At 32.2% G+C, this 13,009-nt stretch overlaps 1 protein-coding gene across 12 annotated transcripts in view; it reads right to left on the minus strand.

Moving 5' to 3' along the window:
* The window catches only part of CUNH8orf34 (chromosome unknown C8orf34 homolog), a 418,284-nt gene that overhangs the window by 226,887 nt on the left and 178,388 nt on the right, over window positions 1-13,009 (minus strand). For 11 of the 12 annotated variants that reach the window (XM_048782941.1, XM_048782947.1, XM_048782946.1 and 8 more), the window contains one exon: window positions 12,659-12,825. In XM_048782941.1, the coding sequence (XP_048638898.1) occupies window positions 12,659-12,825 (167 nt within the window). Of the gene's footprint in view, window positions 1-12,641; window positions 12,826-13,009 lie in introns of those variants that run through there. The other variant, XM_048782950.1, reaches the window with a different exon arrangement.

Consider the following 13,009-nt stretch of genomic DNA (forward strand, 5'->3'; position numbering starts at 1 on the left):
TATATATATATATATATATTTTTTTTAGTGGTGCTGGGGATCAAACCCAGGGCTCACATCTCTCTATATTAAAGTCTGTCTTTATTGATAGCTCTTTCGGCTTGATTTTGGGTCACACTATCCTTCTTTTCCTAACTAGTAATTCTGTATTATATGATAAGCACTGTGGCTGCGTCTTCGTATGAAGGCTTGTCTTCTCTAAGGGTTCCTGAGTTTTGTTCTCTTAGGAATTAAATTAATGGCGGATCTACTTCAACTCTGTAGGTATAATTTCTGACCTATTTAATTGGCTCTATTTAAATGTCTACCTCACTCTTAGGAATAGCCATCAATATTTGGCTTTTCCTAGATCTCCTCTGAATGCCCAAGGAATTCCTGGAGATTTACTCATTCTCTCAGGAGTGGAATTCAGAGGAGTCCTAGCTCAGTCTGGCCTCAGTTTCTCTATTCACTTACCAAACACAGAACACCCTCCCTCAGTTCTTATAAAGTTTACAAAAACTGCTGCAAAAGCAGACCAGTTTTCAGCCAAAGGTCCAAGGGGAACATTCCTACGAGGTCTGTCAACAGCGTCTTCTCAGCCTTCTTCTCTGGCACTGTTCCACAAATCCCTGCCCCTTCAGGGGCCTCAGACTGCAGGCCCGTGCCCTCAGCTCTGTGAGAGCCCCACTCTTCCCCGCACTGCACTTCCACCTCCATACAAGCTGGCTCTGGATGTGATACCACGAAGAAAGCCAGGGTGAAATGAAGGGCTCAGATCACTCATATCCTTCCTCTGGAGGATCAAGTCTTCTGCTGAGTCTTTCATCAAGTGCCTGAAAAGTTGATTTCATATATTTTGTCTAATTTCAAAATTGTTTGATGGGAAGGGACAAGTCAGCCATTCTGTTGACTAGGTGCAGACTTTAACTTCTAAAAGTTTATCATGAGTTTGTTTATCATAAACACTTTGCTTATCATATATGTATTTAATGTGCACTGTTGCATAGTTAGTATTTAATTGTTCAGGTTTAGCTAACTGATTCTTGAATAACAACTATGTAACATGGATAATTTTGTTCCTCAAGGACCTTTTTCTTTGTCTGTGGCATAAAAATAAAAAGATTACCTGCTTGATGGCATTTTTGTGATTGCTAAGTAGGGTACAGAAAGCACCTAGTATAGTGAATAGTGTATTAGAAATGTTAATGTTATTTTATATTCATACTATATTAAAAATCTAAAAACATCACTAAAACATGAAGAATAATTATTACATCGTAATATTTATTTGTTCATTTTGACCTCTGTATTTTCATGCTCTTTAACATGAATACCTATCTTTTAGTAATCAAAACGAAATAGTATTTTAAAGGAAATTTGGCTCCCAGAAATTTTGATATTAGGCCTTCAAGTTAGCTTATATTGACTTACTTATGTCAACAATTTGGCGAAAAAGCATAAGTTTTTTGTTCAAATTTCTAAAAGTTTTTGCTGATCAAGAAGATAATAAACAATGAAATCAGCCAAGTAGCATGATGCTTGCCTGTAGTCCCAGCTACTGAGGTGGCTGAGATGGGAAGATTGCTTGAGACTAGAAATTTGGTATGAACCTGGGCAATGTAGACACAAACAGCTTCAAAATAAAGAGAGAGAGAGAAAGCAAACAATGAAACCGACCTGATCACATAAGCATCTGAACACTGGAATACAAAGTGTACTAAGAATGTTAAGATATTAATGCTATTAAAAGATTAATAATAGGCACATATGACTTTTCTTGCTTTGTTTTGTTTCCCTCATTTTTTAAACTGAGATATTACAAATCCCTGGTTACTAGAGAAAGCAATAATGTATGTTAGGAAGTCAATAAAAAATTCATAAATGTATATATTATAATGTCATTATTCTTTATGGTAAGCAAGAGTGTTTTAAGAAAGATAGCATTTCTAAAGAAGCAATCATATTTGCTTCTTGTCTGAAAAAGGAATAGCTCCATTAGCAAATAATCTGAACATCATTGGAAAAGGAATATTGATTTGGGGATTTTTATTTTATTTTCTCTCTCTTTTTTTAATGTATGCTCTTAGGATTTTCTTTCTCTCAGTTAAAAATTTTTATGTGGAGAATAACTCCTCTCACATTCTCAATTTTCCTTATCAGAACTGAGATGCTTAGAGCTTATTTGACCCTTTTGTATTAGGCAAACAGAGATATGTTTCCTATCTTAAATTACTTTCTATAAAATATGTCCTCAACTCAGCCACCAAAATACTAACAATGCTATTAAAGAAAGTTTCAGATCATAAATGTCAAAAGTCCATAAAGAGAAGATAAGAACATCAGATTGAAACTTGAAAAAAGAAAAGTTCTCCCTTTTTCATCTCTTGATACTTTTGCTTATATTAGAGGGTACAGATTCTCTGCATTGTCAGAGGATCAAAGAATGCATTATAAAATCAAAGGCAGTACACAGCCTGTACAGCTTTGGAAAACGTTGCTTCTCTGAGCTAATCTTGCAATATTGCAGCTCCTATTCCCATTATAAGTTAGGATTTATGGAGCCTAGAAAGTCTCTATGATTCTACAAACCAGAGACCATCTTCCCAATGCCACAGTACCTCAGAGTATCCATGACTATTAATCAGAGAAGCCGGTAACCTGGTAACAAAAACAAATGCATATAAAAGCAAAGCAGATACACGTTTTTAGCTTTTTTATGGTGGAAGGTAGGGGGTGGGTTACTGGTGATTGAACTCAGGGGCACTCCACCATGAATCACATCCCCAGCGCTATTTTGCATTATATTTAGAGACTAGGTCTCACTGAATTGCTTAGCCCCTTGCTGTTGCTGAGGCTGGCTTTGAATTCAAGATCCTCCTGCCTCAGCCTCCAGAGCCACTGGGATTACAGGCATGTGCCACCACACTCGGCTTTAGCTTTTAATAATTTTTTAAAAGTTTGAATATTTCATATTGCTGAATATAATTTGTTTGGTCAAATTATTAGAAAAATTTGAACAAGATAGTGATCTTTTATAATAAGGTACTGTCTCTAAATAGGAGGAAAATGAAGGCTCATATGACATGGCCTTTAAAGAAAACTGTCTGTGATCATTAAAAGAAAAGAAGAAGGGGACTGGGGATATAGCTCAGCTAGTAGAGTGCTTGTGAAGCTAATATGGAAAGCAGTATGGAGATTTCTTGGAAAATTGGGATTGGAACCACCATTTGACCCAGCTATCCCTCTCCTCGGTCTATACCCAAAGGACTTAAAAACAACATACTACAGGGACACAGCCACATCAATGTTTATAGCAGCACAATTCACAACAGCTAAACTATGGAACCAGCCGCCCTTCAATAGATACATGGATAAAAAAATGTGGCATATATACACAAGTAATAACTCAGCAATAAAAGAAAATAAAACCATGGCATTTTCAGCTAAATGGATGGAGTTGGAGAAGATAATGCTAAATTAGCCAATCCCCTCCCCGCCAAAAATGCCGAATGTTTTCTCTGATATAAGGTGACTGACCCATAATGGGGTGGGGAGAGGGAGCATGGGAGGAATAGATAAACTCTAGATAGGGCAGAGGGGTGGGAGTGGAAGGGAGGGGACAGGGGGTTAGCAATGATGGTGGAATGTGATGGACATCATTATCCAAAGTACATGTATAAAGACACAAATTGGTGTGAATATACATCGTATACAAGCAGAGATACAAAAAAATGTGCTCTATATGTGTATTAAGAATTGTAATGCATTCCACTGTCATATATAAATAAAAAAAGAAAAAGAACTTAGAAGACAAACATCAAGAAGAAAAATAACTTGTTGAAATAAGTTCTAAATACAAGGAGCATGTCTAGGTGAGTCATACATGTTAAAAGACTAAATATTTAAACCCCTGAATTCCTATGGTATTACTTTATTTTTTACATGTAGTATACTTCTTCATGCTCTAGCCAGATAAAGGGAGAAATTAGAATAAAAATTATATAAATTTAAGTAACATATTTTTTCTGACTCTAATTCATTATCTAATAACTGAGAAACTGTCTATGGATTATTTTACCTAATCTTCACAAAACTCATGAAGTATTTTTATTACTCCCATTTTTCTGATGTCTGATATCTGCAGTAAGAAAGTTACTATCCTCAAGACATAGATTAGAAGGACTAATGAAATATGAAACAAGGGTTATGTATCTACAAATAAAGCTCATGCTGTTATTAATTTTAACACTCTGCTATTTACTGTTTCTACAAGATTAATTTTGTAAGATAATTAATATTAATTTTGTTTTACTGTATTAATATTACTCTAAAGTTTTGAAACACATACTCCTTTCTAAATGTCAGTAATTAAAAAGTAAACATGACAGCACTTACGAGAAGAAAAACTGCTAAACCAGTAAACTCCTAGAAATTCCTGAACAGATGAATTTTAAAAAAAATTTTATGTTATATTTCCATAAGTTTTCATTTTAATACAAGCAAACTCATCCTATATTAACACAACAAATTAAATTCTTTTTTGTCCTAAGAAACCAAAAAATTGAAAAACACATTAAAATTGTGAGAATTAATTTATCTCCACTAGAACATTTTCATCTCTTTCCTTTTGTACTCTTTAGTACTCTTCTACTTAAAAGATTTAGAGTGATAAAAACATATACATTCACTATTGTTAAGGGTATTTCTCTCTGAAATAATAGAACATAAGATATTTGAAAACAAAATCATATTTTCACTCCAAAAGAAATTCATACATAGGACCAGTTTAGACATTTGAAATTTTTAAAGTGTTAATAAAATATATTAAAAGATTTTGAATTAGTTTTATCACAAAAGCTACTGTTTCTCAGATAATGAAAATAACTGGCAAGTTTTGTGGCCACTCTTTGGTGAATGTGTATTCAAGTATTCAACTTCAATAGTTTTAAGATTTCCATTCAGAGATGATGAATAGGTTGTCAGTGATATTGTAATATATAAAAATCTAAACAAGTGCCTATAATTTTTACAATCACTTTAAACAATTCAGTAAGATCAATATAATATCTTTAATAATTATTGATTTGATGTCAATTTGTAAATAATTGCTGAATTAATTACAGTTCCTTTGCACATTTTCAACCAAGAAAATATATAATAAAACTATGACTTTGCACCATTTTCAAATGTCTCTTACATTAAGCAGGAAATTCAGATTTGTCTGAATTATATTAAAATCATTAACGTAGCTAAACAAATCATCTTGAAATACAACATCACCTTTCTATTAAATATGTAAAAAGGGCAAGTTTATTTCAAAAGAAACAAAACCCTAACAATATTTAACACTGGTTTTTAATTTGTTTAAGATTTGCTTATACAGTGTATTAATGTAGAACCATCAAAATTGTGCTACTTCAAATATGTTCATATTTATCAAAATAATAGGAAAGTATATATCAATATAATATTATAATATCAATATAATTTTAAAGCTTAAATATTTTCAAATTGTTTATGACTTTATTCACACAGAAACATATAAACATAGAGTACAAATTTCTAGTTTTTTGTATTTCCTCCTCTATTCCTTCCCCAACTTCTACTTTTTTCATATCAACACATGGATAGGCACAAAACATTATTTTTTTCTCCTAGAAATTATACATTTATAAGCAAGAAAATTAAAGACAGTAATTTGTGTTACACCAAAACCAAATCACATAAATGTCTACCTTTGTTTAAATATCCATGTTAAAAAATGAGCTATAGTGCTTTGTACTGACTTATTACATATTTTGGCAAGCAAATACATTTATAGCTTCACCTGCTTTCTCTCCAACTCTTTTACTATATCCTAAGAAACATAAATTTTTACTGTCAGTAGGCAATTGCACAAAGTTAAAGGAACTCTTTTGTTCCTCTGTTTGTATCTACCTGAAATGTAGGTGGGTTAGGGAACATCAATTTATTTGAAAAAAAAAAAACATTTTTTGCATAAAATCTAGCATCGTTTTTTCAATATTCCTGTTAGCCATGAAAAAAAAAAGTAATAGCACTTTCAGGGAATATTCCACTTCCAAAATTAATAACATTTCAGGGAATGTTATCAGTATAACATTTTTCTTTTGGAGTATGAAAGTCATAAGTTGTTACTAGTGTATTAAAAGTAATTACTTGTAGCTCAGATGTTAAAACTAGCAGAGAAAGGATGAAGGCTGGACTTGGGTCTTAGAATTTTAGCTCAGTGCTTTGACCACAGGCAACAAAGACCACATCACACAGTGGCCCCCCAGCTTTGCCAAAATACTCAGTGAAAAGTAGCATAAACATGATAAAGCACATTATCATTGCTATGAGTCAGTATGTAACTTATTCAAAATGATAAATATATCTGTAAAATAAGCAACCCTACTAACTACAAATAAATGAGAAACAGCTCTCTCTCAAATAAAGAAATCTTCACCTGGTGTACAATTGAGATAAAGGGACATTGGCAAGAGTTTGTTTATGGGTTTAGATTTTATTTGTAAATTATCGATTTGATTCTGAACATTAATCTACTTTTACCATTGGAAAACGAACTTACAGGGAAAAAAAGCACAACATTTCTTATTAAACTCCATAAAAGTAAATCATGTAACACAATGAGCTATTATATTTATTTAAAGGGCAATCTCTACCTCCAAACCTTAGTTATATTTGCAAATGTTCTGATCCTCTGTTGACAAGAAACAGAATTAAAGAATGAATAGGATGGAATATGAAAATAATGCCAAGCAGAAGTCAATCTACAAGGCTATGAGGGGGGCGGCTGAGTCACATGTAAGAAAAGCACAGGAAACATGGTAAGGTTTTAATATGATCTGATGATAAAATCGAATCAGAAAGAAATAATTTTCTCAGGTTTATGCTAGAATCATTTATAACTTTTATAACTCTTCTACTACAAGCAAGTGGTCTTTTAAAAATATATCAGCAAGAGGGATAAAAAGGTGATATAAACTGCATTAGTGAAAGTTTGTTAGCAAGACTTCATTGTTTCCAGGACAGGCTTTGGAAGACCTTGGGTAACTCAGAAACCTCTATTTCATGATCTTTTGTTTAAAAAAATAGACTTTCTAATATCCTCCTTACTTCTAGTACATTATATCTAACAAAAATTTTCACTGAATATAACTACTAGGTTAGGGTTCCTGAATGCTCTACAGATCCCCTGCAATGGAATCTACAGAAAGGGAGGAGGACATTCCTGTAGAAAAAAAATGTAGGTTGATGGGCTGTATCCAAATCTAATGAACCAAAAAAAAAATGGGGGCAGGGAGCACTGGACAATGTACTTAAGTGACCTCCCTAGATGATTTGTAAGGAAACCAAATCTTGAAAATCACCTTCCTGGAGTCAAAACTTCCATGTTTGTTCAAATTTGAATTTCCATAAACATAATGATAGTTACTCTGGAGGTAAGAATTACACATTTAAAAAATTAATAAGTCTGTGAATGGATGAATGAGTGAGTGAGTGAATGAATAGAACAATTGAGAGCTGTCAGAAAACTACAACTTATTTGGGTCTCAATGGGAAGAACATTCCCACTCTTCACCCTCTTCTCAAACCCCAAAGAGGTCATGGTTTTTAGAAAATGTAAGATGCAGTATTATTAGTATTATATGTTAGTATGAACTAGTGCAATTTACCGAGCAGGTGCATGATACTTGCTGAATGAATGTGTTTGAATGGATTTTCTCAAATGTCGTCATTGGATTATGGCAAGGCAAGCACAGGGCCTTGCTTAGCTCCTCAAAGGCCACACTTCAACCTGCACTCACTTGGCATTGTGCAGGCAGAGATGGCACCAAAAACAGCCGAAGTTAGGATTCAGAAACATAAGTGAAAACTCTGTAGTGAGGAACATTTCAAAGGACTGTTATTGTAAAACAGAGGCTTACCAGGAGAAAACACTATTTAGCATGTGAAAGATATTTTCAGACATCTTCATAAAGTCCTATTTTTTTCAACTATGCAAATTGATTTAGTGAAAAGTAAAAAAAAAATACATGTGCAGATTTTCAATAATCTGGTTAATTGTGGTCATTAACAGTCACAATAATTACTGGAAATTTTTAGAATATCATATATTTCAAGATGAGACCTACTCAGATTGAGGTGATTGGGAAGTTATTTTATCAGTATCTGAGATTTAGAGCACTAACTTCAGTGGTTCTTAAAAATTTGTTATATCTTAAAACAACACATGTTGGGGTATGTTATTCTCCAATATGTACTAATTCTATATTAAATCATTTTTGTATTGTATTGAATAACCTTACATATAGTATTTTAAGCAATATTGGAGGATACACAGATTTAATTTTTCAAAATCTTCAGACATTTGTCAAGAATCTTTTAATCCTCATTTTAAGGGACAATTTTTCTGTCATCCCGTTAGTTCCATTCATCAATACTCAAAAAATACAAAAAACATTGACAAAAGTGCATATGTATGGTACTTTGTGTTTTACAGTGTTCTATATACCTTAAATTATAGATAGATGAGAGAGAAAGAGAGAGAGAGAGAGAGAGAGAGAGAGAGAGTAATTTTTAAGAAAACATTTAGGGTCCTGTCCCTTTTTTTAAATTTTGACATCATTGAGAAAAAATATTCATTTTTCACTAGGTGAAATGTGTGTTCTTATTTTGCAAAGATGGGGAGTTTTTGTTTTAAGGGGTCTTCGGTTTAAAAAACAACAGTAAATATTCTTTTTCTAAAAGGTTGATCAGGATGTAAAACAATTTGCCAAAAGAATGCCTTAAGGTAATGAGTCCCTCTAACAAATTAAGTTTTTATTTTACAAAATTTGGCATGATATTGAGGTTACAGAAATTCAGTGACTACATTCAGTAAAATAATCAGTAAAATTATAAACTGTTCATGATTACTCAATTTAAAACAAGTGATATCTGTTTGTAATAATTTTATTTGGATTGGCAATATAATTTTAATTTTTAATTTTATATAATTATGAGCTAAGGATGGAAAGCATAAAGCATGACTAATGTTTTTATTTTTAAGCATCTCTGGAATTGTGACTTTTAGATATATGCCTCAGCATCAATTCTAAGACAGCCTAAAATTTTTTTTACAAGTAGTATTTCATACTAAAATTTGTAAGAAAGCCAGTTATGTCTGTCAAATATAATTCTGAGGATTTTAAAAATGAATACAAATCAGTATAAATCACATGGAGAAAAATCAAACACATAATAGCTATTTGAGTTTCAACTAGTAAAAGATGATAAATGAATGCAATATTTTAAAAATGGGCTCATATTTACAAACTGAAAAATCTTCTAAACTAATGAAGCCCTTCAAAATTTTCTTGAGAAGAATGGAATAAACTATAGTTTTTATAAATTACTTTTTTTTCTATCATGACACCTTGTCACCATATTTTCAAAAAAACTGAATTCAATACATCTTTTTTTAAAATTTGGTACCAGGCATTGAACCCAGAGGTACTTAACTACTGAGCCACATCTCCATCCCTTTCTATTTTTCTATATTTTGAGATAAGGTCTCACTAAGTTGCTTAGGGTCTTTCTAAGTTGCTGAGGATGTCTTTGAACTTATGATTGCCCTGCCTCAGCCTCCTGAATCACTGGGATTATGGGCATGCACCACCATGCCTAGCTAGATTTTAATAATTTTTAAGAAAAATTCTTAGTAAAATATTTTACTCATTGTGGCCATTATATGCCAAAATAACTACTGAAATATTTAAGAATGTTTTGCATTTGTGGTTGAGAATTCATGGTTTGAGGTTACATAGCAGATATATTATTTAATGTCTCATAATTACAGAATCAATTTCCAAGGTGCTTAAAACTGTTGTGTATTAAAATTCTACAAGTTTGGCTATTTTATTACCTGATAGGTACATTAATATTATATTAATGTATTTTTGTACTATGACTCTACAGACAGTATTTAAAACAATCTTACAGAAAACACTTATTATATTTTAAAAATTATAGATGCCATATATAATATTTTCATATGCCTAAAACAGTTAAAAAGATATCCACATATATACACTTAAACAACTGAGTAATTAACTATTAATCAATAATATATTAACAATGCTAGATATTTTCATGGCTGAAACAAGAATCACCAGTTTTACTAATATCTACTAGTTCAACTAAAAAATGTTTCCCTTTATATCAACCAATTTTATTGAGGAATAATTACTGTTTATATTAATATTAGGTAATAATTATATCTTTGACTTATGCATTACCTCATAAGGTTTACAGAGTGCTTCCCATGCATGATAAATAAAATTTTCAGCCAGTTATATCTTGGTGTACATAACAAGTTAAACCCTTAAAAACACATAAGTTTTAGCATATTCATTCTACAACATACCATAGATTCAAAAAGATATTTGAAATACCAAATGTCTCTATTGCATCTTACAATAGTCCTATGTCCTAAAATTTGATATCACATAAATTTTCAAGAACTTAACATTTGTATTTTGCATGTTACTCTACAGTCAGTTTCAAAACTAAGAAAATGTACATGGTACTATTTGGAGAATAGTACAGTGGACTTAGAACACTCCATGTTAAAACAGGGAATCTTTATAACTTAGAAACCAACATTATTCTTCCACCAGTAACCTGTGCTGAGATGTGTGGGATTACAAAGAGAAAGTCAAAACTTAAATATTAAACTTGCTCAGTACACAAACTAAAATGTCTAAATGAAAAAAAAAAGAATTAACAAAGGACAATTATGAATTGCTTATCATTAGGTATTCTCCAAAACCCAATCCTTTAGTTGGGAAACTAGAAACTTCATAAAAGAGCAGCTGAGATGTAGGGGATACCAGCACTGAGAAGAAACCTATGTCTCCTTCAAGTATCCCTTAGTCTCATCCCCTTCACTGTCACTGACCAAGACAGAAGACCAGTCACAGAGGGGCCCATATCTCTGTGAACAAACCTATAGGAGTAATGACCACACTACACCCACTAATCTTATTCCTACTTGTCCTTCAGGACTAACCAGGGGCATCAGCATGTCTAAGACACATTCTCTGATCACCGTCCCTCACTTCTGCATTAAATGTTGCCTTTATATGCAAGTGGGTGCTTAGCCCAATTATTGCAGGTAGACAACACCACCAGAGTGTATTCACATTTTTATTTTGAGTGCTTTGTTCAGTGCAAAGTTCCTGCAAACAGACAATTATTATTTTATTTTTATATCCCCTGGACCAAGCTCAGCCTAGCATATAAGTGCTCAGTAAATGTTTATTGAATGTTGAATGGAAGTTGAATGCAGATACTGTGACTACATCTGGCACATCTACCACACTAATGATTTAGAGGTGAGGAGAAAGACTTAATTGCTTTTAAAAAAATGCAAAAAGAGAAAAAGAAAAATTATTAATTGCATGTAGTAAAAATGCTACTATACAGTCTCCCTAATGGTGGAACAAATGCAGTTATTATACCAGGAACCATTTTGAACCTGCCATTATTGACTATGTAACACCTCTGAAGTCTAAATATGGAGACATGCATCATTTATTATAATGAAAGTACTTTACTACTATTGACACTTTAAATCAAGAAATGTGATTTAGAAAAAAAATATTTTTAGAAAATTTCTTTTTCCCCCTGGGACTCCATTCCATATTTTATATGTAAAACTTATGTGAAGCTTTTAAAGTTTTACCTTATTTTTTTCTCTTTCCAGTTAAATATAGTAGTATCTTGTCACAAAAATATTCAGAAATTGTTTTAAATATTTATATGGACAAACTGATATCACTGGATTAAAAACACATTGTGTTACAGATGGCTAACTCTCTAAAATAAAATTTCATTTTCTTCTTTTGAAAAAATGATTTTCCAAAGTGAGGCTCAATTTGAAAAATACCTATGTGTGGGGGAGTTAGGGGTATATTTCAGTGGTACAGCATTTGCCTAGCATGCAAAAGGCCCTGGATTCAATCCCTTGTGCCACAATAAATGAATAAATAAGAGAAATTTATACTGGAGCAAAACATACATATACTTCACTAAGACATATAAAAAGATATTCTATATATACAAGATTAATAGTTTTCATGAAAGTAATGACCCTGAAGAGACTTAAAAATCTTTGCAAATGTTCCTGTCATTTATGGAACACATAAAACACTAATTTACTAACTGCCTCTTTCAACTTTATTCTATTTTTTTCTAAAGCATCCTTATAGTAACAGAGGGACATCTTGAGATGAGGGCTGAAATGTGAACTTTGGATATATATTAAAGATAATAGGTGTGATCAAGGGAATTATAATCAGAGAATAAAGCAGACAGACTTGAATTTTTATCACAGTTGCACACACAATAAAGCTTGATTAAGTATCGGAAGGCAAAGTGCTGCATACACAAAGCACAAAATACAGTCTAATAAATATTTCACATGCTTAGCTGATTTCAATTTGGTTCTTACATTTAACTTCATGAAAGTCTAATCTAAAGAATATGTTTAAATGTTCTCTTTTGCCTAAGACAAAATGATTCAAAACTTTTAAAAAACCTCTTAACCACTGCATACTTTACAATACAGGAGGAAAAAAGAAAGAGATAAATTATTAATTTTTAAAGTTACCCAGCAACTCCATTGCATCATCTTCGTTGTCAATGTCTTCTTCTGTTACAGATGGGGTAGGGCTGTGGATGGACTCAAAGGAATCCTGAGAAAGCATGGCTGCCAGAAGTTTCTTATGCTGCTGCTGCTGCTGTTTTAATCCTTTAGTCTTGGGCTCCATCTTCAAGCTGAAGAAATATTTACCATTAATTAGTTGTGGTGAGTAAAGAGAATTTACAAATTTTTTCATTCATGTATTCTGTTATGCAAATTGATGGACAGATCAAACTAATATTTTCCCCAAGGATAACAAAGACATAGAATCTCTCTGACACAACCTGTGGTAATTCACTAACAAATTCCCAAGTGAGT

Source organism: Marmota marmota, unplaced genomic scaffold (genome assembly GCF_001458135.2).
Source record: "Marmota marmota marmota unplaced genomic scaffold, marMar, whole genome shotgun sequence".
NCBI classification, from domain to species: domain Eukaryota; kingdom Metazoa; phylum Chordata; class Mammalia; order Rodentia; family Sciuridae; genus Marmota; species Marmota marmota.